At 61.2% G+C, this 25,543-nt stretch overlaps 2 protein-coding genes across 5 annotated transcripts in view; both read right to left on the bottom strand.

Moving 5' to 3' along the window:
* Window positions 1-2,235: 2,235 nt before the first annotated feature.
* Window positions 2,236-9,817, bottom strand: SUSD2 (sushi domain containing 2). Its single transcript, XM_059139613.1, has 15 exons — window positions 9,663-9,817; window positions 8,038-8,245; window positions 7,779-7,930; window positions 7,194-7,361; window positions 6,469-6,643; window positions 6,129-6,330; window positions 5,845-5,930; window positions 5,497-5,765; window positions 5,279-5,422; window positions 5,033-5,185; window positions 3,942-4,190; window positions 3,566-3,835; window positions 3,245-3,421; window positions 3,062-3,164; window positions 2,236-2,910 (listed from the first exon to the last, which is right to left on the bottom strand). Exons 1-15 carry the CDS (start codon window positions 9,742-9,744, stop codon window positions 2,886-2,888), a joined length of 2,463 nt encoding a protein of 820 aa, XP_058995596.1. The 5' UTR covers window positions 9,745-9,817; the 3' UTR covers window positions 2,236-2,885.
* Window positions 9,818-11,895: 2,078 nt separating this feature from the next.
* The window catches only part of CABIN1 (calcineurin binding protein 1), a 153,678-nt gene continuing 140,030 nt past the window's right edge, over window positions 11,896-25,543 (bottom strand). For all 4 annotated transcript variants that reach the window (XM_059140630.1, XM_059140632.1, XM_059140633.1 and 1 more), the window contains 8 exons: window positions 24,955-25,118; window positions 24,038-24,134; window positions 22,479-23,153; window positions 21,183-21,257; window positions 18,815-19,097; window positions 13,753-13,917; window positions 12,518-12,744; window positions 11,896-12,408 (listed from right to left, as the gene is read on the bottom strand). In XM_059140630.1, the coding sequence (XP_058996613.1) occupies window positions 12,265-12,408; window positions 12,518-12,744; window positions 13,753-13,917; window positions 18,815-19,097; window positions 21,183-21,257; window positions 22,479-23,153; window positions 24,038-24,134; window positions 24,955-25,118 (1,830 nt within the window). In that variant the 3' untranslated portion in view covers window positions 11,896-12,264. The remainder of the gene's footprint in view (window positions 12,409-12,517; window positions 12,745-13,752; window positions 13,918-18,814; window positions 19,098-21,182; window positions 21,258-22,478; window positions 23,154-24,037; window positions 24,135-24,954; window positions 25,119-25,543) is intronic.

The raw sequence follows: 25,543 nt of genomic DNA, 5'->3' as shown, positions 1-25,543 counted from the left end.
GGCTTGCAGAAGGAGCCAGGCTGGCCAAAGAGGGGGCCCTGCTCCCCACTGTGCTGTACCAGTCTCTTGGCCCTGTGCTTCCCACTGTCTTCAGCTAATGGGCGGCCTTAGGGAGAGGTCGGAGGGTGGAAGCAACATGTGCTTCCCCCATCTTGGGACTGTGGCTCCTGCTAGGACCCTCTGGCCTGCATGGTTCCTGCTGTGAGGTTCCCACGTTTGTGAGCACCTGGGCCTGGCTTTGTCACCCTCCTTCTTTTGTTCCTCAGCCCAGGGCTGTTGCTGGGGTCCCGTGGTGGCCTCACCAGCTACTTGGCTTGCGTCCGGATTCTCCCATCCCTGTGTTTCTACGTTCTTGGATTATTGTCTCTCAAACCCCAACCAATACAAAAGATAAGGGGCTAGACATTGGGGTCTGCTAACTTGGCACTGTGGTTTGGGGAAACCACTCCCCTGAGACGGTGGTCCTGCCTTTGAGGTCTCTAACAGGAGTCTTTGTGGGACTCTGGGACCTTTTGCCTCACACAGGCCCAGCAGTACCCGACTCCCTTGAGTCCCATGGGAAAACCCATCAGGTGTGGGGCTTCCCAGCCTGGCCTGTCCCTGGCAGCGGGAATTCCAGACGTCTGGGGGCCAGGGCCACAGAGAGCGCACCCCTTCTGTGGGGGAGGGTTTGGGGCAGCTCTTGGTCCCAACAAGTGCAGGTTGGGAAGCCAGAGGGAGGCTATGTTTTTCTCTTTTAGGATGAAGCGTAACTGCCCAGGTCTGTTGGAGTGGGAGCCTCACTATTCCTCAGACTGGGTGGCACTTCTCTTCCTCTGAGCCTCGCCCAGGCTGTTCCTCTGCCTGGAACGTCCTCGCTAACCAATCACGTCTCTGAGAATTGGACCTAACCTTTCAGTTATGGCCCAGGAGTTGTGAGCTTTCCCCTGACATCCCTGGGGTACCTGCTCCCCCAGGTCCAGGGTGCCTCAGGAGGAAACTGACCTGTCACCCACTGTCTTGTGCCTGGACCAGCACTGAGGATTCAGGTCTGTGGGAAGCCAGCCCTGTCTTACCACATCTGCAGAGAGGAAAGTACCTGCTCAGTGGCCAAAGAGCCAGCTCTCAGCCCCAGCCTGCCCTGAGCTGGAAAACAGTGAGGAAGCAGCAGCGTGGGTCCTGACCCCCATATCCCTCCTTAGGTCTCTTGGGTACCACCCTATGAAGACCCCCAACCCCTCATCTGTTCTCTGAACATACCCCATCATGCAAGACTACCTCCTCCAGGAAGCCTTCCAGACTGCACCTGCCCCTACCACCCAACTTTCCCACCTTTGCCCAGGACCCTCAGCCAATGGTAAGTCTAGCAGGGTGGGGAAGCTCTGCTTCTGCCCCTGGTGGCCAGTGCCAGCTGGATGGCCTGTGCTCCGGAGACTGCGGGATGACTCAAGGCCTTCCTAGCAGAGGGCGATGCAGAAGTGGGCCTGCATGGGCCTTGCTTGGTCAAGGTAGTGACAAGCCCACTGGCCCAAATGGAGAGTCTGCGGACTGTCAGGACCTGGTGGTCTAGGTCCCATCTCTGTTCCTACCATCTGCTGCCCCCACGTGGCCACTATCAGCACTGCAGGTCGCAGTGAAGGGAGCCTCCACTTCCACTCATTGCCTCCCACCCAAGGTTTTACATCCCTTGGGCAAGCTCGAGCCACTGGCCTGGACCAGGGCGAAATCAACCTCCAATCCTCTCCTCCACTGTGCTTTCCCGGAGACCCATGATGCAAGCCTGGTCCTAGCCTATGCTGCCAAGGCCCTCCCCTAGCTCACCACTCAGCACCCTCCCTAGCAATAGCATGAAACCTGATCTCCATACCCCGCTTCTGGACACTCCTAGGTAAAGAGCCCAGGCACCCAGAACATGGGCTCTGGTAGTGCTGGGGCAGGGGAGGGGCCCAGGGGCGGGCTGGGCTGGGACAGCAGGCTGCAGGGGTGGGAAGTGCAGGTGCCAGTGCTGGCCCCACCCCCTCCTGGGCACCCAGCATGGCACGCCATGGTGAACGCTTTGCAGAAACAGTCCCTTGTCTTCAGCCCAAGAAGTGGCCACTGTTCTCAATCCCACTTTTCAGGTGGAGGCAGGCCAGTGAGGGACCCACCCTAGGTGGCTGGACAGTGGACCAAGGTTGCTCTCGGTGCTGCCGGCCCCACAAAGCAACCACAGAACCGTCCAGAATCAAAGTGTAGCATGAGCACCAGGACACCAGGGAGGGGGCACCACAGGCTTGTTTTCTCTGGGTAGAGAGGGAGGGGTATCTCAAGTGACATTCCAGTAGAGTTAGAAGGGACATTCCAGAAGAGTTAGAAGTGACATTCCAGAAGGGTTAGAACTCTGAGCCTGGAGTTCAGAGAGTGACCCTCCACACTGGGGTCCTGAGGCCTCTCCCACCGAGGCTGGGCCAAGTCCTGCAATCAAGGCAGCTGGGTGCTAAGGCTCCTGTGTTGGGGCACCAGGGACCAGTGGATTGGGATCACAGGTTTCAGACACGGAATCTGAGGTACCACCATTTGAGTTTCAAGTACCAGAGTGCTGGATCTCTGGAGACAGGTGATAGAATTGGAGGGAACTGAGTCTGGGGGTGAGAGCTTAGACTACTTGGGGACTAGAGCACCAGGTGCCTGTCGGGAGCTTCCCGGCTCGAGCCAGGTGTCCAGGTCTAAGGAGACAGAGCAGGGCACTAGGGTAAGGGTACACATGGGCATTAAAGGCTCAGGTATCAGGTGTCCAGGTCCCTGTACATGGTGCAAGGGATAGGGGGATCGAAGTGCCGGGGTGCACGCTCTCCAGCGCTTTCTCCTGGGAGGCTGGTCTTGGCTCCAGGTTCTTGGTCTCTGGCTGTGGGCCAAATGAGCCTCCTTCAGGGCTGCGAACCCCAGCTGGCCCTGGAACAGAGACACCATCTAGAGCAGACATGGGGGGCACTGTGGGGTCTCAGTGGGCTGAGACTCTCCCTAGTGCCAACAAGGGAGGGGCACAGATGGGGGTCCCGCTGGCAGAACCCTGGGTCTGTGGGGCTGGGGGGCGGGGCCTCACATGTTGCCCTTCCTGCGGCGTAGAAGCACATACACCAGCGCGACCAGAGCCACCACGGCCAGGCCTCCGAAGATGATGCTCAGTAGGACCGCATGGCTCCGAGCTGGAAACAGGGCAGAGGGGTGAGGGCACTTGCGGGCGAGGTGGGGTGGGGGGAGAGGCAGGTGGGCCGGGCACCCTCACCTGGCTGGCACATGGGGCTGGGCCTGGACCAGGTACCATCGGCCTGGCAGGTGCTGGCCTCTGCCCCAAACAGGTTGTAGCCGCTGTCACAGTGGAAGTGGACTGTGGAGCCCGCCAGGTAGCTGATCCCCTCCTTGTGCCCATTGAGGGGCGGAGCCAGCCAGCCGCAAGACGTCACTGGGGTAGGGGACCAGGAGTAGAGCACAGGATGACGCTACTGGCCGACAACCCCCACCCCCTACGCTGCAGCTACCAGCTTAGGAGGTCACGTCCCAGCAGGACGTGCCCATCCCATCTCTTCGGGCCCCCAGCCGCCCTCACCAGGCCGCAGGCTCTGCATACGATGCTGGTGCCGCTGGTGGGCCATCAGCGTGCTGTTGCCCACGCTCAGGCTCCCAGTGGCCATCACATCAAAAGCGCAGAAATGGTCATCTCCACATAATTCAGCCACCTCGGGCTGATTGGGGTTGGGGGTGGTCTCCTCGGCGAACAGGGGCTGAAAGGTGTAGTCATGCTTGGACTGATACAGGAAGTTGTTGACCAGGAACCAAGAGTCATAGGTAAGCAGGGACGAGGCGTTCTCCACGGCCCCTGGGGAGACACACAGCGGGTCGTGCTGGTGGCCGACGGTTCTGGAGTGTCTCCCTTTACACTGCCATGTTCCCCCCCATCCCCAGTGGGCCTCAGGGTCACTCACAGTCGGCCCCAAAGCGGAACAGCTCCCGGGAAGTGGACTTGGGGGGCAAGACCCTCCCATTGCGCAGGGTAAAGTCGTCGGTGGGGTCATCATTCAGTGTCCCAAGAAGGCCTTGCGTGTGGGTAAGGAACTTCTCAGGCAGGAGAACAGTCACACTCAGGAACGGACGCTGGGCGAGGACCTCCAGGCCAGCCCCTGATGACAGCATGATGGACACGCTGTCTTGGGCAGCTATGGACAGGAACATACCTGGGCACAGGGGGATCTGGAGTCAGGGTTGTCCACTCAGGGCACTGTGCCGTGACTCCACAGCCCCAGGGTGAGTGCAGCAACCTCCGTGGGCTCCCAGGGGAGGAGAAGGTGTCCCCAGGGCCAACCCTGCTGTGACACTCCCTCACCCCAGGCCCACACTTTTTCTGGGACCCCCAGGCTCCGAAGGGACCCCTCACACCAAGGGGGGGGGTCACCTGTGGGCCCTCACTCCTCAAGAAAGGCAGCAGCCATGCCCACCTCCACCCTTCCTGGGAGTCCCTGTAACCATCCGCAGTAGCAGGCCCAGCCCAGGTCCTGACCTGACCCACCCCAACCGCAAGAAACTCATTTCATTAGCTCAGTTCCCTGAGGTTGTGCCACCACAGAAGGGGCGGACAGAGGGCTGCTCCTTAGCCCTTGGGGCCGACCAGCATCCTCGAAGCAGGTTATTCCTATCACTGCCGCTTCCAGCTCCTCGTCCCACCATCCGGGCATCTCAGGATTCTGATCACATGGCTGGGGCTCCATGGGTGTGAAAGCATGAGATGAGACCAGGTGCCCAGGCTGGACCTCCCTACCTGGGGCCTAGAACCTCACTTGCCCAGACAGCCGTGGGCTGGGGACGTGGGTCCACTGTGCTGGGCCCCTCACCATGGGGCGCAGGGGAGAGGGGCAAACTTGTGCCGCTAAGCTGGGACAGCATACGGACCATATCGAGGCCCCCATCTCCAATTCCATGCCCCAAAGCCCAGGGCCATGGCCACCATGAGAGGCAAGGCTCAGGTGGGAAGGAGAGGCGTGAGAGCAGCCCGCAGAAGCTCCCGGGCCATCCCGCTCACCTTTCAGGTCCATCCAGCTCTGTTCCGTGAAGTTGAGCACCTCCTGGTTCAGCAGCACCTGCAGCACCTCGCCATCCAGCCGGACCTCCACCACGTCCGAGTTGCCCTCCTGGACAGCCACAGCCATCAGCCCTGTGCCTTGGTCCTGCGCGCCTGGGGGGGCACATGCAGAGCGGGGTGCTCAGCATCACCCTTCCTCCTGGGAAGACCCCCAAGCCTCCCGAAGCCCGCGGGCCTCAGCCTCACCCTCTAAAGTCGTCCGGGTCTGGGCCCGCCCGTGCACCCTTAAGTTGGTCAGTGTGGCCTCCAGCAGCACGTACTCGCCACGCCCATTGAAAGTGAAGTTGGCGCCATCGAAGGTGACAAAGTGTGGGTCCCCGAAAGTGGAGGCTGGGGAGAGCAGAGGGTCAGGTGGGCCGCTCTGGTGCAGCCCTGCTCGGGGCCTGGCCTCTGTTGGCACCCACCTAGGCGCGACGGCCGGTAGCTCCGACAGTCACTGGACGGCCGCCGCCGCATGTACCGGGAGCATTCGGGCGCCCAGAGGCAGCAGTGGTAGAAGCTGACGACATCGTAGAGCCAGTGGGAGAGGCCAGGCACGCGGGGTGGCGTGCGGAACGGGGGTGCGCCCCAGTCGTGGCCGCGGTCTGGGGTGCTGCCCCCCGTTGAGTCGGCCGTCAGGAGCAGGGTGCCAGCCGCCGTGTAGCAACACTGCTGGCCGGAGGCGTACCGGGGGCTGGGGGCAAGGACAGGTCAGGGCCACCGTTGATGCCCAGCCCAGCCCCCCCGGCCCCCCCACTGCCTGGGGGGCTCACCTGGCTTGCACAGAGCGCACGCAGTGTACAGCCCCAGGGTGGTAGGTGCACACGCTGCCGTGCTCAATGTCACAGCCGTAGTCCGTCTATAGAGCGGGAGGCTGCTGTCAACTGCGCGAGCCTCAGGCTCTGCCACCCCCTCCCCGGGACCTGACCCCTCCCCTCTTTAGCCCTCAGACCCCAGCCTCACCTCCCTGGGGCCTCTAACTACATGCCCACCCTGGCTGCCTCTAGCTGGCCCCTCGCCCTCTCCAGGGCCCGCCCCAACTGGGGTTGAGGCTTACGTGGAAGCGGCCCGAGTCAGCCCGGGCCTGAGCCAGGGTGCAGGGGCAGTCCGGCACCTCCTCCAGGAAGTTGGGCAGTTGGTCCTCCAGGTCCTCCCAGGCCAGGCACTGGGCCCGGGCCCAGGCCTCGGGGTCCACCTGGAAGTCCTCACCCAGGTGCCAGGCCAGCGCGTGCTCGTTGCTCCAGAGTGCGTGCACGTCTCTGTGGGGGAACCGTGAGCACACTAAGGGCCTCACCCTTCCTCCGTCCCCCCTGCCCCGGGGGCCTCCCCGTTCAGCGTGCTGAGCAGCGGCCCAGGCCCAGCGGCCCATCCTCTTGGCCAGGGCCCGGGGCCCTTACTTCTCCCCTGCATAGTATCTGCTGCTGATGATCCGAAGTGCACCCACTTCCCATCTCTGGTAGTTCTGTGGTGCAGGCTTGGGAGTGAAGGTGAAGGCGCCAGAGTTGGGTATGTTCATAGCCAGAGGGTACAGGTACAACCACTTTGCAACCCACTTATCTGAATATGGTGTCCCTGAGGGAGAGAAGGCCTTCGTCAGCCCTGGGGTCCCTCCCAAAGGGGCAGAGGAGGGGGCCAGGAGCCCATCTTTGGTGCTCAGAGAGGCCTGACAGATAGACAGGACAGATGATTCCCAGAGGAAGGCCCGCCCCACTGCCCCAGCAAGGACTCTGGCTCAAGGGACCACCATCTCCTCTTCCCACATGTTAGGGTCCCAGACCCACCTCCAGGCCGGGTCTAGAGCCATGCTAACAGTCCAGGGCCTTGGGAAGGCTGGGTAGAGCAAGCTTCTTCTGTTTCCAAGGCAAGCCCTAGATCCAAGGGCTGGTAATGTCCATACCTCCTCCCAGGGCTGGGTCCAAGCAGCCGGGGGCCTCCAGGCTCCCCCCACTCACATACTTCCCCCCTTTCCTGTTTCTTGCCAGTGCCCTTCCCACTCAGCATCCCTGCGCCCGGGATCTGGCCCTGCCTGGAATCCCTTCACTCCCACCTCTGTACGCCCCCAACTCCCAACCCTCAGGGCCCACAGAGCAACACCGTCGGGCCAGCCTTGGGCTGGCCTTACCTGTCTCCTCATAGCCCCAGAGCTCGATGATGACAGACTGTGTGGACAGAGCCGAGGGCTCCCAGGTCACGGTGAGGTTTCCCGTGATCCCAGCTGTGCCATAGTACTGCCAGCGTGTCTCATTCACCAGCTCGCTCTTCTCTGTTTCTGACACTTTGTTGGGGTGCACTGGGCAGGGGGTGAGGGGTAAGCGGAAGCCTGAGGCTCCGGGGGCTCTGAGAGCTGGGCGTGCCTCCCAAGGACCAAGTCCCACTGGAGCACCGTCTCTCCCAGACCCTCGCTGTCAGGAAAGGACAGAGGCTGCGGGGGAGGTGGGGCCCTGGCCTCCCCGCCTTCTCCTGGCTTGCCTGAGCCGAATGACCCACCTTGCCAGGGGACCCTGGAAGCCCCCAATCCCCTTTTGGGCTGGGAATCCTGTGTGGATGCCAGGAGGCAAGGGGAGGAGCTTGAGAACCCTGGCCCCCCTGGTCGGGCGCACCTCCAAAGGGACTGGTTTAGCCAGAGCAGCCGGGCAGGGCTGGCAGGCGATGCATGCCTAGGGTAATTCCCTGTAGGGTGGCCCAGGCTCAGTAAGGCGGGACTCACCAGCCAGCCAGGTCCCGGAGCGTGGAAAGGAGCGACCATTGTCCAGGGAGAGTGTGAAGGGGATGCGGCCTGTCTCATACAGCAAGGGGGACACACAGTGCACACGTCCAAAGGAATCCACGTGTCCGAGGGTCTGGATGCTCTCCTTAAACCTGTGAGGGTTGCAGGTGGCAGGAAAGGCGGGGCCTGGGTGGGGAGATCCCAGCCAGCCAGTTGCCCCTGGGTCCCCAGCAGGCACAGAGCCCCTCAGGCCTCCCACCTGCAGATCACGCCTTCAGTGGGGCTGAACCAGTTGAGATGCTGCACTACGAAGTCCTTGCCACCCATCATGGAGCCCGAGTAGGGAGAGATTTCCAGGCAGAAGTCCCGAAAGTCCGAGCAGCAGGAGCTCAGGCCGGAGCAGGTTGGGTGGCAGGAGCAAGACCCATCCCGGTCTCCACAGCGCTGGGAGCAGCTCCCAGGGGCACCTGGAGGAGAGGGCCCTGAGCGCCTGGCTGCCCCACAGGCAGGCCTGGGCATTTCTTTTCCCAGCACCCAGGACAGAGAAGCATCCCCAGGAGAATGCGGACCAGGAATCGCACTGACCGCCAAGTGAACAGACTAGAAACCCACAGGCCCTGTGGGTTGAGGGATCCTTGGTACCATGATCTTGCAGTTGCCTGAATGACTTGCCAGAAGGAGGGGAGATAAAGGGCAAATGCCTCCAAGCAGAGATTTTTGCAGCATCAAGAGAAGCCTCTAGGGCAGGACTGACCTTCGGCCACCAAGTCCCAGGAGACCGCAACCTCAAGACAGCCAGAAGTGGCTGAGCCCAGTCTCTGAGCTGGGAGCTGGTCTCTGGGTCGATGGACCTGGCCTGGTGGACCTTCTGGAGTCTCACTGGAAGCCTGACAGGAGCTCATTCCCCAGCCTCAACGTGCCCCATCTCCCTTTGCCAGGCAACACTGGCTTACGGACTGTGGCCCCCAAAGGAGCCCCACCCTTAGGGGAGAGGGTGAGGAGTGCTCCTCTCCTCTGAGGGGAAAGGAGAGTCATCTCCAGCAGAGGGCTGGAGGGTGGTTTTGTGTGGGGCTATGGACATCAGGCCTCAGGGGATGGACCCTCGACAGGACTCCATACCTCTGTAGCAGGAGTGGCTGGGCAGACTGGAGGGTGGTCACTGCAGACACCGAGGCAGAGATCACATGTCCCACCTGGCCCTTCCCTACCACTCCACCAAAGGAGGCCAGTCAAGGGCTGGGGTTGGACCTGAGCCACCCCAGGTGACCCCACTTCACCCAGCACAGGGACTGGCACTCAAGAGATCCATAAATATTTATTGACAGAGAATGTGAGGGCTCAAGGCAGTGGGGGAGGAGGCTGAATGAGGCCAGTAAGAGAGCTAAGGGGTTGAAGGGTGGTGGCGCTTCCCTGGAACAGGAGAGGGTGTGGCGGTGGGGGGTGGGGGGGATGTTATCTGGGAGCCTGACACTGCCAGCCCAGCTGAGCCTGACTCTGGGGTAGGAGCCTTCCATCCAGACTTTCCTCGGATTCAGCCCCACCCTAATAAGGACCCACAGTCTTGCCTCTCACACCCTTCCCCGCGACTTGGGGCTGCAGACTGAGGACTCTTCTGAGACCTCCCACTGCCCCCGGTGGAGGGGGGGCACTTTCCTCCCAGGCAGCCGGCACCTCCCAGCGGGTTCAGGGTGGGCAAAGCCCAGACTCCATCCTGCCTGCAGCTCCTGGACCCTGGGCATCCCGGAATTTCTTCTCACAACCCCCAGTACAGTCCCAGATGGCCTGACAGATGGACAGAGGCTGAGCAGAGGGGCGTCCACCTGGGCACGGCCGCAGCAAGCAGGGAGAGGGAAGACGGGGCAGAAGCTCAGGGTGAGGGCGTACCTGCCGCAGGCCAGGGGCCGGGGCCGGGGACTGTCGCGAGCAGCAGCAGCAGCAAGGCCCAGAACAGGACGGGCGGCTTCATCGTGCGGCCTCAATCCGCAGCCTTGCCTCGCAGCAGTGGCTGGCGGGTTGCGGGCTGGCTAACTCCCCTCGGCCTGGCCCCGCCCAGCCTCGGCTCGCCCCGCCCCGGCCCGGCCCGCCCCGCCCCGCCCTGCCCGGTCCCCTCTCAAAGTCCACAGGATCCTCCGGGGATCTGTAGGGCCCAACCTGCTCCGTTAGCACATTCCTGACCCACCGGCCCGGACACGGTGGGAGGGGGTCCGAGCCTTCCAGGGGTTGGATCCAGATGTCTAGAGGCTGCAACGTAGCCCAAGGGATCCCACCTCTGGTCCAGCCCTGGGGAGGCGGGCGGGGCTCCCCTGGGGCTGGGCTTTGGCGAGGGTGGTTCCAGCGCCCAGGGGCCCTCAGCCACAAATCTCTCATCCCTTGTCCTTGGCTTCCCTACCCAGAACAGGTATTCCCAATTAGCAAGTAACTTCCTGTTGATCGCTGGTAAGGGGGTGTGTGGGTGTGCGTGGGTGCTGAAGGAGGGCTGGAGGAGGGGGCCCCTTCTGAGGGAGGTGAAGGGTGTGGGAGGGGCCCAGGCAGGGCAGGTTAGCAGTGGGGTTAGGGGCTGAGACCAGAACCCCCCTCCCAACCCTGGACTGGAATCCCTGGAGTGGCCTGGGCATCTGAAACAGGGCTCCAGAGAAGGGCCACCCAGCCCCACCCACCCTTGGCTGTCATACTCTCCTCAGTGTAATCTCTTCTGTGTTCTCCCTTCTCAAATGCAGGGAAGGAAATACAGGTCCAGATGTAGACCGGAGGGGTGAAGGTCACTGGGAGAGGCTGCAGTCTGGGCCAGGGCCCAGGCAGCTTCTTGGAGACCTCCACTCCACTCCTGAGGCCTGGGACTCACTGGGACTCTGCCACCCGGACTGAGTGTCCAGACAGACAGATGGTTCTCTCCCCAGAGGCGGGGTCCAAAGGGGACACATCCCCAGACCTTGAAGAGAGCTGAAGTTGGCGGGGGGTTATGAGCTAAAGCCATCTGGCTGTGACCCATCTCAGCTCCTGGGATCTGGCCAGCCCGTTCCCTGGGCAGCAACTCTTCCCATCAGGTGGATGGGTCTGCAGTTTCATCAAGAGGTGGCTCCTAAAGGTGTCGGGAGAGCCAGTTGGGGTGGTTAGAAGCCACAATTCCCAGTTTGGTTGTGGGGTGCTCAGGTTACCCTCTGTAGGCAGGTGCTGGGGGCTGATGCTGGGACTCATCCCAGGCTCAGGATTGAAGGTGTTCCCTATGGCACAAGTCAGGAGAAGGAAGATGTTAGGAATGCTCCCGGGATGGGTCCCAGGTGCCCTGGGGGCCTGAGAGTCAGGAATTTGGGAAGAGGGCAGCAACTGAGTAACTGTTGCCCTCACCTTGCAAAGAGCCTGAATTAGGGCAGTTCTGGCAAGGGTCTTTCCAGGGCTGCTATGCTTCTGGGTCCCCATGGTGGCTCTGCCAGGTGTGGGCTGGTGACCCTGGCAGTGCCCAGCCCATGAGGGGCACCAGGCAGCAAGGTGCATCCCCATCTCCCTTCTGGATGGAGAGCTTTTCTGGGGAGACCCCTTTCTGGGGTAGGGCCAGCCCAGATCCAGGATGGGGGGGGGGGAGGAGACAGCTAGGTCCCCAAGGCACTGAGGGGTTGTAAAGAATGAACTTATGAACAAGGAGCCCCAATTTTATGTTGCACTGAGATCCACAACGTACATGGCCAGTTCTATCAGAGGGCAAGTGTGGTGGAAGGTAAGTGCCTTTCCTGCCAGCCCCACTCCCCCTTCCTGACACTGACCCCACCTCTCAGGGTCCCCTGCACTGGGTCCCTATCACAAGAGAGTTCCTCAGCCTGGCCTGGATGCTGCCTGCTCCTCTCGCCCCTGCCCACTCCAGACGGGCACACCCCACACTCTTGAGTCCTTCAGGGGACACCCCAAAGGCCCCTTCCAGGCCTGGCTCCAGTCCCACCCAGAGGGTCTGTGCTCCCCTCTCCCCCCTCACTCACCCCCATCCCCAACACCCCCCCATCCCCAACACTGCCTGCTCCTGGGAGGCCCAAGGGTTGGTGCCTGACCAACAGGAAGAAGGGCCCAGAAACCCTGGACAGCAACCAGTTGAGGGAGGCTCCCTAGGGTTGAACAAAGAGGCAAAAGCAACTATTCCATCTTTATTAGAAAAGAAACCAAAAAAAGGGAGTTGGGGCGAGCCCAACCCTAAATGACCCCTCTGCTGTGACACAGGCAGAACCTGGCTCATCCGGGCATCGAGGTGTGGACATGGCCACCTGGGCTGGGCATGGGCATGTTTATACAAAGTCAACATTTCATAGAAAAGGATGCCAGCCCTGTTGTGCAAGCCTCCTCCAGGCCCCCATGCAGTGGGGACAGACAACGGCCTAGGCAGGTGGGGAGGACACCGCAAGGGATGGAGGCTGGGCAGACCAGGGCCTGCATAGGGAATCATGCTGTGCCTGGGTCAGGCATGGCCCAAGGGGTTCAGGCCAAGGCGGGGAGGCCCCAGCCCTCAGATGTCCATGTAGTCGTCATCCTCATCCGTCTCGCTCTCCAGAGAGGACTCCTGGCTTGACGTCTCCAGGACCTCCAGGGCCGGCTGGCACAGGCTCTCCTTCCGCACATTGGCCGCTGACTGGGCTGACAGGATGGCAGACTGCACACAGAGCGGGGCAGGGCGCTGGTCAGAGGTGGCCCAGGCCCGGCCCCAGTCCCGCCTGTAGCCCACGTCCCGCCCATGCCCCCCACTCGGCACCCGTGGTCACCTTCAGCTTCTGCTTGGTCTCCTCCGAGATGCTGCCTTTGGGTGAGAGCAGGGTTGGGGTGGGCGGCGTGACGGTGATCTCAGGGGGGAACTTGGTGGTGGCCGAGGGGATGACCAGCTTTGGCATGCTGGGCAGGAGGCGCGACTTCGCCCGGCCAGGCTCTGCCTTGCCGGGGGGACCCTCGGGTGGCTGGGCACTCACACTGCTGGGCACCTTGGAGCTGGTGACTGTGGGGTGGACCGTGGGAGCTGAGCCTTGTTCACAGCCTCCTGGACCTGCCTGCCCTTCCCTGGCTTGAGCATCAGTTTTCCCTCTGGAAGACAGAGGCAACCAAGAACGCCTCCTCCTGTGCTTTCTCTCGGCCCTCTGGTCTGTGCTGGCTGGCAGGCTCCAGGCCCCCTGCTGTGTCTGCCCCCCTTGACTGCCCAGGTCTGGCTCTGGGCTGTGGGGCCTGGGGACTAGGACCCCCTGGGGAGTCCAGGGCCCAGGAAACAGGCAAGCCCCTGGAGCTTTCCCAAGGATTCTGTAGGCCCTGCAGGCACCGTGCACACATGAACTGTTCCATCCCTGCATCAATCCTAGGATGCATGTCCTTATGGTGTCCATACCCCAGGGAGGATGCTGGGGCCCGGAGCCAGCATTGGGGCTGTGTATCCCCAGAGCCTGGAGGCAGCAGTTCCAGGGCAGGCAGCCTCCAGGAAGCTCTAAGAGTCCTGAGCCATGGGGTCGGCCTGGCTGGTCTCCACATTCCTCCGAGGTCCCATGGCTTTAAAAGGAGCGGGGCTTACTTAGTGCCCATGCCTGACTCTGCAGGGCTGGCACCAGGCCCTGTGGTCCTGAGTAGGGTCGGTGAGATCCCTGAACCTGAGGAATCCCCGAGGGGGCCAGCCAGTTGGGAAAGGATGACTACTATGCAGGCAACGGTCTGGAGGGCCGACTCCTCCCTCCACATGTCAGCCACTCCCTTGGTCCCCATCTCTGGGCTGGGGGGGCTCCTCCCCAGACTGAGCAGCCTCAGCTTGGGCTGGCCACCGGCCCTTGCCAGTCCCTGGAGCTGGAGGTAGAATAAGGGGCTCTCTACTCCCCAGCTCTTCAGCCCAGGCCTCCATGCCCAGTTGCCACTCCACTTGGCTTCCCCACCACTGGGTCCTCCGAGGCCCGGCTCCCAGGCCCGACACCACTGTGTCCCCCCCAACCAAGGCAAAGCTCCCCACACTGCTCCCAAGTCACCTTACCCTGGCTGCATGTGGGCTCAGTGCCTGTCCGGGGCGTGGGCTCTGTGGGCCAGCAGTGTGGCTCTGCTGAAGGGCTCTCGGGGACAGTCTTCACCTGCTCACTGCACAGTGGCTCCTGGGGTGGGAAACCCATGCCCTCTGCTGCTCCTGCCAGCTCCTCTCCCTCTGTGGGGACACAGGAGGGCTGTAAGTTATAGTCCTCACTCAGCCTGGAAGACAAAGACCCTCCCTCCTGAACCCTGGGACGCCTAGCAGGAGACCTGCACAGAGACAGTGTGCCACCTCCACCTGTGGACCAGCAGGGGCTTCTCTGGAACAGTTGCATGGGTGGGGCCAGTCTGGTACTGGCAGGAAACCACTCCCACTCTGGGTGGACGCTGGTGGGGCCAGCTCACTAGCTGGGGTCAGTGTGGGCCTGACACAGCAGGGGATCATGGACACTATGTGCTCCCCAGCCCCGTCAAACACCATCACGGGACTTCAGAGATGGGCTCACGGGCTCTTCCCTCTAGCCTGTGGGAGAGGCACTGAGAAACATGGTCACGACCCAAAACCAAGCCAGCTAGCTAATACCAAAGTGGATGGAGTGGTGTGCTGGCACCATGCCCTCCCGCCAGGCCACACCTTCCCTGGCATGAGGCAGGGGCCGGGAACTGGCCTCCTTTGAGCCAAGGCCTGATGGGCCTGAAGGGTGCTGGCTGCACCTATGGCTGCCAGCCAGGCCGTTAGTCAGCATCGGTCCAGGGGCTCCCATCCCCCCGGGTTGCAGCCGCCCCTCAGCTCCTGTTGCATCCAGGCCTCCTCCCGTTCCTTTCTTCACCTTACTCCGCTCTTCCTTTGTATTCAGGCCGAGGTGGGCCATCACCTCACCACCCTTCCACTCCCCCACTTTCCCATCAAGTCCTGCCTTCCCCTTCTCCAGCAGGTGAAGTGTCCCCTCAGCCCTCCTCCACCCAGGGAGAAGCAGGAGTGAAAGCTCTTGGGAAGGAACAAAGACGGGATGACTTAGCACCCTGGCCTCCTGCCTGCTGGCTTCCAGCTCCTAGAGGACAGAGCCTTCCCTGGCTGTCTATGCCACGAGCCAGTCCCTCTCTTCCTCAGGACCCACTGCCTGGCAGTCATGATCACAGCCTCTTTGTCCTAGGGTCCAGCCCCCTACACTACACCCCCCTACACATCCCCCAAGCCGGGATGAGCACCTTGGAAGGCTCTTTCTGCTGCCCTCCTGGACCTGGGGAACAGGAGCCACAGCGTGAATTCAAGTCCCTGAATCTGAGTGGGACTTGGTTTGCTGTGGCTGGGCATGCACTCATGAAGCAGGCCCAGTAGTAGGTGTCTGGTCCAGGCCTTTCTAGAGGTGGTACCACTCTGCCTACCCCTGCCCACCCTCTTCTCATGCCGCTGTCCCCTGCAGGGTCTGGAGCAGTGCTAAGGTGGCCTGGAAGGGCAGCTGGCTTCCCTGCTGATAGGCATCTATAGGACAGGAGCACGTTGGGGGAGGAGCGGAACAGGGTGCAGGGAGGGCCTGGAGCTGGAAAAATGGATGGAGGCTGCCCTCAGGGGCCAGGTGTCATGCTGGCTCTCTCCTACCCCAGGGGGCTGTTCACCCTCTGCAGGCCCTTTCCTCTTGGTGGGCTACCAGGAGGAGAAGGGACACTTGGGGCAAGGGCATCTAGCAGAGAGTTTCAAGCATGTGGGCTAGTGCTCCCTAGGCCCAGCAGCACCCCCCCCCCCCAACCAAGACCGCCCTAGAGGCCTGTGAGGAAGGCTGCAAGTGGGCCTGAGTGGGGGGTGGGGGGTTAACCTGGAGGCCCAGCCTTCAGAGGAGGGCCCTGTGGGGCCCCCTGGACTCCTGGGTCTCAGGTTCTCGGTCAGTGGGAAATGTATGGCCAGGCTGGAATCCTCTGCTATCGGGCTACTCTCTCTCTTCCCCTGGGCAGACTCAAGGCCTGGGCACCAGGTCCCCAAGGACCAGTGTCCTAGAAGTGCCAGCCCTGACTCAGACTCTTCCTGGCTTCTCAAAATGGCAAGAGGCTGGCTTTACAGCCTGCTTAACTCACTGGCCGGTGGGGTCCTGCTCAGGCAGGCGTTTCCTGACCTGAGAATGGAAAGGCTTGAAGTGTCCTTTCCACTCTCCCTCCCTGATCTAGTTGCCCACTCTGAAGGCCTGACCCCTCAGCAAAAGGGACCCTCACTTACTCATGGACTGGGCACTATTCTAGCACGAAACCAAGTCTGGGCCTGTGGCGGGCAGACGCCCAACAAAGAGACAAGCATGGAGGTGCTCAGTACAGAGGTGGGGGGTGGGGGACACAAGGTTAGGAGCCTCCCCAAGGGGATGCATCTGCCACATGAGGCCAGCATCCTGGTCAGCATGAGGTGGGCAGATGGGTGAAGTCTTAGTGAGTGACCAGGGAAGCTGGAGAACGTCCCCGCCCATCTGCAGGCCCCAGTGGGTGGAACAAGTCAGGAGTGGACACTGCCAGCCACTGTCAGCTGCCTTCCCCTGGCCGGAGCCATTAGGCAAGGGTGAGGGGCACCCCAGGGGAGGTGCAGGGTAGGGGTGTCCACCTTGGGGACAGTGCCAGGCCAGGTCTCTTCCGAGGCTGCTTTGCCCCTGTTCTCGAACCTTGGGGACAGTGTCCTGTGAAGATCCATCCCAAGCCTGCTCTCTCAGGTGGCTCGTGACCTCCTGTACTGCCAACGTCTCTGACTGCAGCTCCTAGCCTGTATACTCTATAGTTCCTAGGCACCTCCGCAGGGCAAGCCTGCCCTTCCTGCCCATCCAAACTTACACCTGGGTCTGGGTTGCCCACTGGGCACCGGGACAGATGCAGATCACATCACCAGGCCACCCTGTCACCTCTGGGTGATCCCTTCCCAGTGCTCTCCCTGTCCTGGAGATTGTGGGAGGTAGGCTCTGAGCCAACGTGCCTCTCCAAGAACAGCCCTGACGCCAGCCCAGAAAGCCCTGGGAAGCATCAGGGTGGCCACCCTGACACTGCCAGCCAAACGCCACCAGCCTGCAGATCCTGAGGTGGTCCCCAGGGGCTGGCAGGTTGCTCCGCACCAGGGCCACGTGTCCCATACTCTCCACCCAGGGCTGCTCCCTCTCCCAGTGTCAGGTAAGAGTTTGGTCCTAGCAAAAGGCTATTCAGTTTAATTCGGAGGAAGGAAATAAGAAAGGATCCATTCTCCAGGACAAAGAATAACACCGGGAAGTACACGCTCTTGCACTGATCTAACAGAGGGAAAAAATGAGTGAGTCACAGTTTGGGGCCTGCCTGGGTCCAGGGCATGGTGAGCAGGAGAGAGAAGGAAGACAGCCAGGCTCCAGGTGGCCTGCTGTCCCCACTTCCTGCTATTCACCCCCGGAGGAACCTTCCCACCCTGTACCCGCTCACGTGTGGCCAGCACCAGTGATGGTCACTCGCTTCCAAGGTCAGGTTATAAAGGATGGTGCGGATTCCTTTGAGTGTTCTCTCTCTCTCAGACCCCGGGTCCCCTGAGGACCCTCAGCAGCCCAGGGAGAGGCCCACAGTGGAGGATCTGAGGCCTCCAGTCATCAGCCAGTGAGAACCCGAGACCTGTCAGCAACTGAGTGAAGAGATGACGGCTGACACTTTGACCCTCCCGAATTCCTGATCCTCAGGGGCTGCGGGATCACGGGGGTGAGTCAGGTGCAGGCCAAGAGCCTAAAGTGCGGGGGTGGGGACACCCTGGGGAAAGCCAAGTCATCGTGGGAGGGAGCGGTTTCCCTGGGCTGTGGACTCCCGTGGTCTATCACCACACCCAGAACTCGCCCGGTGGCTGTGCTTGCTTCTGCCAAGCGCTGTGCGGAATGTGTGTCACTGCCATCTTACACACGGTGCGCTGGACACGGAGACACAATAAGCTACCCAGAGGGAGCAAGGACAGCCAAGGTCACCTGGAGGGGGAACTGCCCTTTGTCCCACAGCTTCAGAGGCTCCGCTCTGAACAAACAGCTGCAGGAGCTGACTTAAGGTTAAGTGATTCTTTATCTCATGAGGCCATGACCTCTGTAATTGTAAGCAATGGGGCAGAGGGTCCCTATACCTCTATGATCCTCAAAGCAAACTGGGGACTGGCATCAGGTGAGCACTCAATGGCTGCACAACTGCAGGAAAGAGCGAAGACAGGGAGCACTGCCACCCTCGGCCTCCACTCGGGGAGCACCTGGCTCACAGCTGCCACCGCTGCCTTCACGTCAAGGTGACAGCCAAAAGGCTGCATGGGACTGTGACCGGGCAGCCAGATGAACCAGAAGGAGCAAAGAGCCAGTGCAGGGCCTCAGTAGGGGCATAGGCTGGTCCCAGAAGCAGGGCAGCGAGGGCAGGGGAGACTTGGCATCAGGGTCAGTGTCCCCTCCCAGGAAAGCTGCAGGCCTGTCTGCCCTCTGGTCTGCAGGCTGTCCCTGCCTGTGGGCTGCTGTTCCCAAGGGTATCTTGGGTTTTAGAAGAAACCTTTAGAAGGCCTCTGCCAGAGCCCAGGACCCTGTTGCTTGTCCCTCACAAGCCCACCAACCAACCTTGCTCTGCTCTATGCTGGCTGGCTTCCGTATGCCTTGCCCATGGGGGCCTGGGTAGGAATGCCCCCAACCACAGCAGGTACCCAGGGATGGCTCACAGCCCTGTAAGGTCTCTGGGAAGCCGAAGTCAGGATGCCCTCTCCTCTCCAGAATTCCTATTTATCTACTCATCACAAGGTTTTGTGGTGAGAGAAAGCAACAGATAAATACCTGATGTCAATGCTGGCTCCTCCCCACCTCCTTGCCACACCCACTGTGAAGGGGCTGCTGTCCCCACTTCCATTTTGGGATGGGAGGAAGGTTGAGAGAGTGGTGGGCATGCCAGCAGGTTGTGCCCCCAGCCCTCCAGGGCTCCCATGATATGCTTCTCAAGGATCACCCGGCTGGAGGTCGCCCTGGCCTCACCCTGCCCTACCCCCACTCCCCGTGCAAGGATCAGGACTTGCTGCCACTGGTGGCAGAGGCCAGGGCCCAGCTCTAGCCTCACTGCCTAGTGGATGGGATGGGACCTACCTGGGCCCAGAGAGACCATGCTGGGGGTGGCTTCAGGCCTATGCGGCCGGGGAGGCCCTGAGTCCTTGGATGGGTCTGGTGTGGAGGCCGACGCTGAGGGAGGGCCGGGGATGAGCGCCGTGGAGGTGGCTGGTGCAGGGCGAGGTTTGGTGTGAGCGTCACTGGGCCGCTGGAGAGCATCAGCTGGCACAGGGTCAGGAGCCGTGGGAGCCACAGCCCCAGGGAAAAAGTTCTCTCGGCTATCCTTGGGGTGCTTTGGGGTGGTAGGTGTATCCCCTGCAGCCTGTAAGAACAAAGGGAGGTGAGGAAGGCTGGCTGGGCAGCCCAGAGCCCTCGCCATCCCACAGGACACCTGTCTGGGTCTGGGACTGCCAACCTGCTCTCGTGTCACCAGACCCTGAGCCCCCCATGCTCCCAGCGAGGCCCCCAGGCAGCCCTTCAGGACTCTGCAATGCTAGGAAACTACTGGGGACCCGTAACCCCTCCCTGGGAGGATGTCCAGGCCCTCCTGATAGAGACTCTGTGGAGGGCCTGCAGCTGGCCAACCTCATGCTCCCATTCCCAGGAGCCTCCTGGAGAGAAGCACGACTCCAGGCAGGGGGTCACTGCGACCAATTTGGGGACTACAGCAAAATGGACCCTCTCTGAGAGGCAGGGGAAACAGATTCAGGGCCATAACCTCTCCCCCAACCGCAGCCCCGCAACCTGCATGGCCAGAGGCGGGCCCAGGCCCCAGCTGCCTGCTGATCCTCTTTGGGCCATGATCTAATCTAAGAAATGTGACCCTTCCCTGCCCTTGGCTCCTGCCAGCTCAGTATCTCCTTTTGCCACAAGACAGGGAAGGTAGGTGTTTGGGGATTTCCTATGTGGTCCTATCACTGGGAGCACCCTTTCAAAGCCTGCATCAGAAACAGCCATCCTCTGTCTGGAGTGCTCATTGCCAACCTGCCTCTACCTGGGTTGGCAGAGGAGGCAGGAGGGTACCCCTGGGGCCAAGCCCCACACTGTGGCCTCGGGCAGTTACTCCTGCTCCATGTAGCAGAGGCTGTGGTGAGGGCCGAGCAGGTCACAGGAACTGCAGGTCTCTTCTGGGCTTCTGGTCCTCAGCTGGGGGATCAGCCTGCTTGGTCAAGATCCAACTGGACTTCCTCAGACCTAGAGCCCTGGGCAGGGATGGTGGCCTGCTGCCCCATTTCACTGAGAGGAAGCCTGTCTGGACACTAATAGCATCCAGCAGCCTGCTGCTGGGGAACATGGGACTTGAGTCCCTGGGCTGTAGGTGGATGCCCATTGTCCTGAGTTCCTGCCTCTGGACTCCCTGTGGGGTACCTCCCTAGGGGGAAATGCCATGAAAGGGCCATGTGTGGGCAACAATGGGAGGGCAAGACATGCTCTCTTGTGCTGCTGGGGAAGGGGCAGTTGGGCCACCCTTGTAAGGACAAGAAGCCACACCTATTCAAATGGCAAGTATTTGCCCTCTGACCCAACGACCCAGGCCTGGGGTCACTCTTGAAGAAATGCCCATATGTGGTACAGGAAGATGCCCCATTGGCACTACTGAACAGAACTGCAACGGCCCCCTAGCTTTAAGAGGGTGCCTCCTTTCTCTGCTGGCCAAACCCTGCCTATGGGCCTTTTCTTGAGCTGGGCCTCTCCCAGGAAACCCCTATCCTTCAGCCCTGGCCCCTCACCCTCTCCTCAGTTCCACCACTTCTCAAAAGCTGTGGCTTCTGAGCCCCAAAGTGATGGCTTCAGGGGCACCTACACCCAGGGTTCTGGCATAGACCTCTCTCCTAGAGGAAAAGCCACCGGCCAGAGCCCAGGAGGGCCTCACCCCTCCTCCCTGCCACCAAGTCACGCTGGCCCATCTTCTGACATCTCAAGCCCACCTGTAGCTCACTGGGCCCCTGCACCAGCCCATCCTCTCCACTCAGGAGTGGGGAGTCTTTCACAAACCCGGCAGCACTCTTCTCCCTCCCTTGCTGAATAAACCTTAGGACACTCATCCATTCTGCTCCTATCCAATTCATATCCCAGCCCCGCATCCCTTCCTCTACCTTTGTCCCAAATGGAGTGACATTTCCAGGTGAGCTCAGCTGGGTAAGGACCATCTTTCCCATTTACAGAAAAGGCAGCTGAGGTGAGGGGACCCCTCAGGTCACACACTCGGAGCTGGGGTCTGGGTCTGCCAAGGCCCCACCCACCATACAATGCTCCCTATGGGCTGCCTCCTCCATCTCTCCTTGGCCCAGGCTGACGCCACAAACGGTCCCTCCTGAGGTATGCCCACTTCGCAGCCTGCAGCCTAGGGTCCTGGCATGGGGCTGGCCCCATATGAGGAGGTTGGCACAGGCTGGGTCCAGCTTACCTGTCTCTGGGCAGCGGCCCCGAGGTGGACCTGACAGAACTTCACAGCCTGCTCCAGCGCAGCCTCCTCGTCCACCTGAGCAAGGAAACACTCAAAGTCAAAGGAGCCAGGCCAGGTGGCTGGCCTCCTCCCGGCCCCCCGGGGTGTGAGGACCAGCTGCTATCCCCTGACACTCCTGTCTTGCTTGGGGAGCATGGGCAGAAGCACACATCCATCTCCCAGGTCCATCCTGCAGGGCCACTGCTCTGGGCCAGGCCGGTCCTATTGAGATCATGTCCAGGACCATGTTATCATGTCCTCAGGGGCTGAGCCTGGCAGAAGGGGAGCCAGATCCTGCTCCTCAAGTGAGCAGGAAAAGTCTAAGGTCTGGGTGGTGGTGGGGGAGGGAAGGTCTGACTCACCCAGAGCCCAAGAGCCCAGGGTGCCGGGGGGATGGCAACCAGGCTGGGGAGGCCTGGGGGCCGCCCTGGTGGAGCAGTGGGCAGGGTGTGAAGGAGACAGGCCGGGGTGGCAGGAGCAGCCAGGTGGGGACAGGCAGGGTAGGGAAGGGCCCACCCTCACCAGCAGGGAATGCAGGGCGTGGTTCTTATTCACCCAGGATAGAAAGAAAGCAAGCCTGATCCCAGATGCTGCAGGAGTGAGAAAACAACAGGGACTCTCCACAGGTGTACCATAAACAGACATGGTTTGGGAGGAAACCACTTAGAAGGACGGACACCCAGTCTGAGCCAGTCGCAGCAGCTCTGGGGGCTCTTGATGTGGAAATCTTAAACAGAGAAAGAGCTGAATGTCTAACATAGTGGAAAAAAAAAAAGGGAAAACACACTAAGGAGGGTGGTGGAGGCTCCTCACATGCTTGGGGCACTGACCCTGCTTTGGATGCCAGCCACAAAGGTCTCTGAGGCAGTGCCCTAGAGCCCGGCACCGAGTGGGGTCAGGGGTCCTGTCTCCCCATGCTGGATGTCATGAGATTTCTGCAAATGGTTTCATTTCCTTTAAAGCTGAGAATAAAGTTTTCCAAGCACTTTGTTTCTTGTCTTTTTCATGTATTTTCCCCAGCTCTCCTGAGATATAGTTGACAAAATCGCCCCATACTTAAAACGTACAACTCGATGACTAGACATGACCCTTGGTTTTCTGACTCTATGCCCTGCTTAAGGCAGAAAACCTCAAACGGAGGGAAGCAAATAGCAGGGCTGGGTGGGAATGACACCTAACAAGCACGCCCCACGGCCCTAGCACCCCTGGACAGACTGGGAAGGACCTTCTGTGAGAACAGAATTGTAGGCCACCCACCTGCTTGATGAGCATGTAGGTCTCGGACATGATCCTTTCAATGCGGCCCAGGTCATAGGCCACACCCTTCTGGCCCTGCTGCCACACACGGTAGGCATCCAGCAGCAGAGTCTTGCCTGACTCCGTGTCCTCCAGGAGCTTCCTCTTTCGGCTGGGCCGTGTGGGTGGCTCCTCGGGGTGGCTGCTCGCTCTGGCCCCAGTGGTGGTGGTAGGGGTGGCGGCTGGGACTGGCTGGGCAGGTGTGAGTGGGCTGGGTTGTTGCCGGGCACTGATGCTCAACTCCTCCAGAGACAGCTCAGTAGGACGGCTCTCAGGGCCACGGTCCCTTGGAGGGCGGCCTGGCTGTGGGGGTGGCACCCGTTCGGAGTCTGAGCAGCGAGCGGTGGCCTCACCCGTGTCCATGGGTTCGGTAGGTCCTGCCCGGGGACTCTCCTTGTCCTTCTGCTCGCCAGCCTGGTCTGTGCTGTCTCCTGCCTCCATGGCTACAGGCCGGTGGTTGAGAGGACCCACCTTGCCCCCTGGCTCGGCTCCTGGCCCTGGGCCATCCGCCAGAGGTAGCTTCTTGGAGTGGGGAAGGCCCTCTTGACTATCCTCGGGACTGGCCTTATGGGGGACGTCAGTGGTCATCCTGCCTCCAGGGAGGCCACAGGCCTTGGGCCCCGGGCGTTCTGACCCCTACGAGAAAATCAAAGGTAAAAGACTGTGTCTTTTGTATTTCTACCACATGGGTGACCAGCCCAGGCCACTCTGGGTCTGCCTGTATGCTAGTTGGCCCAGGCTGGCCCTGGAGACTTGCCCGAGGAAGTCCCTCCCTGTTCTGCTCCTCCAGCCTTGAGAGGGGCTGACAGGAGGCGGGAGGTGGCGGGAAGTGCCTCCACTCTGGAAGAATGGCCTGTGTGGGGACGGCCCTCCTCTAAATGCGAGGCTGAGGGCAGTCCTGGGTGTCTAAAGGGGAGGTGACCCACCAGGGGCCACCATGCATGCTGGCCACAGAGCTGAATTCTCCCGTTTTGGGCTCTCATGTGTCTCTAATGCACAGCAGCCGAGGTGTGCACACCATGGCCCAGCTAGTCCTACTGGGCAGAGGGCACTGCAGCAGCACTGCCTTGCCTCAGCCCCCTCCCGCTAGGTTGGCTGGTCAGGGTGCTCAGCTCTGAGAGGGGGCAAGGGCTGTGCCTGCCTTGAGGTGCAGGTTGGGGGGTGAAAAGAGGGCAGGTGTACCCGGAGCAACCTAAGGCCTCACTCAGCCCATTGGGAGCCCACCGTTGCTTCAATATCAGCGCTGCTATGACCCTGAGGTTGACCTGCCAGGTCGGGGTACACTGCTCAGCTAGCAGCCTCAGAGAGTGTTGCTACCGTCCTCCCCGCCCACAAGTCCACATCTGCCATGTGGGTGAGTACCTTACTAAGTGTCTGCCACTTCCTCTTTGTGCTGCCTTCCCCACCCAGGGGAGCAGGGGTGTACTACTTCATAGGTAGGGACACTGGGACATGCCTCATGGCAGCTGAGCGAAGGGCCGGGGCCACCTCCTGGGAGAGGACAGGGGCCATGGCTGTACCTCTGCAAGCTCGCTCAGGGTGTCCTCCAGCACCTTCACAGTGAGGATGAAGGCCCGCTGTGCCAGGACCTGGCGGTCAGCATCTCGCAGATACTTCCTGCAGGCACACGGGGGTGGCCGGAGAAGAGAGCAGAGCCTCAGAGCCACATGGCCTGGGATGGTGGCCCACACCTCTCCTTGCCCGGAGAACATCTGCGGGTCCCTCAGCATCCCTCCTGCCTGGGGCACTCCCCAGAAGCCTTCCCTGAGCCTCTTGCCATAGCACCTGGCATGGACTGCCCTGGGCCCTCTGGGCCGAGTGAGAGCTGGGGGCCTCTGGCTTTTCTCTGTAAAGCTTGTCTCCAGGGTGCCCCAGACCCCAGCTGAAGCCCCCCGGCCCCCACCCCCCACCCCAGCCCCTACAGGTGAATGAGACAAGAGAAGGTAAAGTGGTGCAGGAATAGAGAATAGCTGTTGGTCCAGCTGGGCCAGACCATAACTCCCAGGATCCCCGACAACCACCGCAGGTGGCAGCTGCAGCAGATGTCCCTCCGGCCTATCTGTCCCACCCTATCTGGCAAAGGGATCCCTGGTTACCTCTACGACTGTGGTCCCCCTGTTGCCTGGCCAATTATTACTCGCCTTCCCCTGAGGGACCCTGGCTATCATCTGGACCCCTGTCTTCCCCGCGACCTGACAGCACCCTGAAAGCTCCAAGCTAAAGGAAAGCAGGAGGTAAGGAAGGGGTAACTTGTGTTTGCCCTGAGGGCACAGGGCAGGATGCTATCTGATACCAGAGAGGCCCCTGAAGAGAAAGGCTGGTGTGGGCTCCCCAGCCGGTAGAGAGATGCCCCGGGTGGGTGAGGGGCTCTGGCCCACGGCAGTGCCAGCTGCCCTCAAGGGGCTGAGTGTGCATGCGGCCAGGCGGCTGTACTCACTTGCCCTGGTCTGGGGTCCGCTGCAGCATGGAGGACACCTTCAGTAGGGTGCTGTGGTCCCGGAGCTGGGCCAGCACCTTGAGCAGCAGCACAATGGAGCGGTTCATGTGCCAGGCAAAGCTGCCTGGCCGGTCGATCTCGTCCACGGGGATCCGCCAGATGCCCTGTGACAGGGACAGAGGTGGGCGTGTGAGGGCGGCTGCTGTGGCTGGAGCCTGCTGCAGTGCCAGAAGGCGCTCTGCCCGGGCCAGGACACCTTGGAACCCTCCTGCCGTCCCAGGGGAATGGGAGAGTTTCCCCCTGTGGATGGTGGCAAAGGAGACACATGCTGTTCCGCCCTGTCCTCTTCTGAATGGCTGCGTGGCACGTATGTACTTGTTCTGTCCCCTGCTCGAAACATGCAGGTTGTGCCTAGTCAAACGCAACCAGTTGGAAAAGCCCGGGGCCTCTGTGCCTTCACACAGGTGCTGACTCAGCCACGTGACCAATCCTAGGGCCAAACTGATGGGTCAAAAGGTGGCCACTGTGAACTTCTGGCAGCTGCTGCTGGCCAGATAGGCTCAAGCCTGGCCCCCACCCATGTGCATTC

The sequence above is a fragment of the Mustela lutreola genome, chromosome 11 (assembly GCF_030435805.1).
Source record: "Mustela lutreola isolate mMusLut2 chromosome 11, mMusLut2.pri, whole genome shotgun sequence".
In the NCBI taxonomy this organism is placed as follows: domain Eukaryota; kingdom Metazoa; phylum Chordata; class Mammalia; order Carnivora; family Mustelidae; genus Mustela; species Mustela lutreola.
Note: the sequence above shows the minus strand (reverse complement) of the source record. Positions and strands in the feature narration are given on the sequence as shown.

Bases quoted from the DNA above. Each gene is read 5' to 3' on its own strand.
- SUSD2 (XM_059139613.1), bottom strand. From the start codon at position 9,744: ATGAAGCCGCCCGTCCTGTTCTGGGCCTTGCTGCTGCTGCTGCTCGCG. The intron at 7,362-7,778 runs GTGAGTCCCGCC...CCCCCTGCCCAG, and splicing joins CTCCGGGACCTGGCTGGCTG to TGCACCCCAACAAAGTGTCA. The intron at 5,931-6,128 runs GTAAGCCTCAAC...CCCGCTCTATAG, and splicing joins CTGACTCGGGCCGCTTCCAC to ACGGACTACGGCTGTGACAT.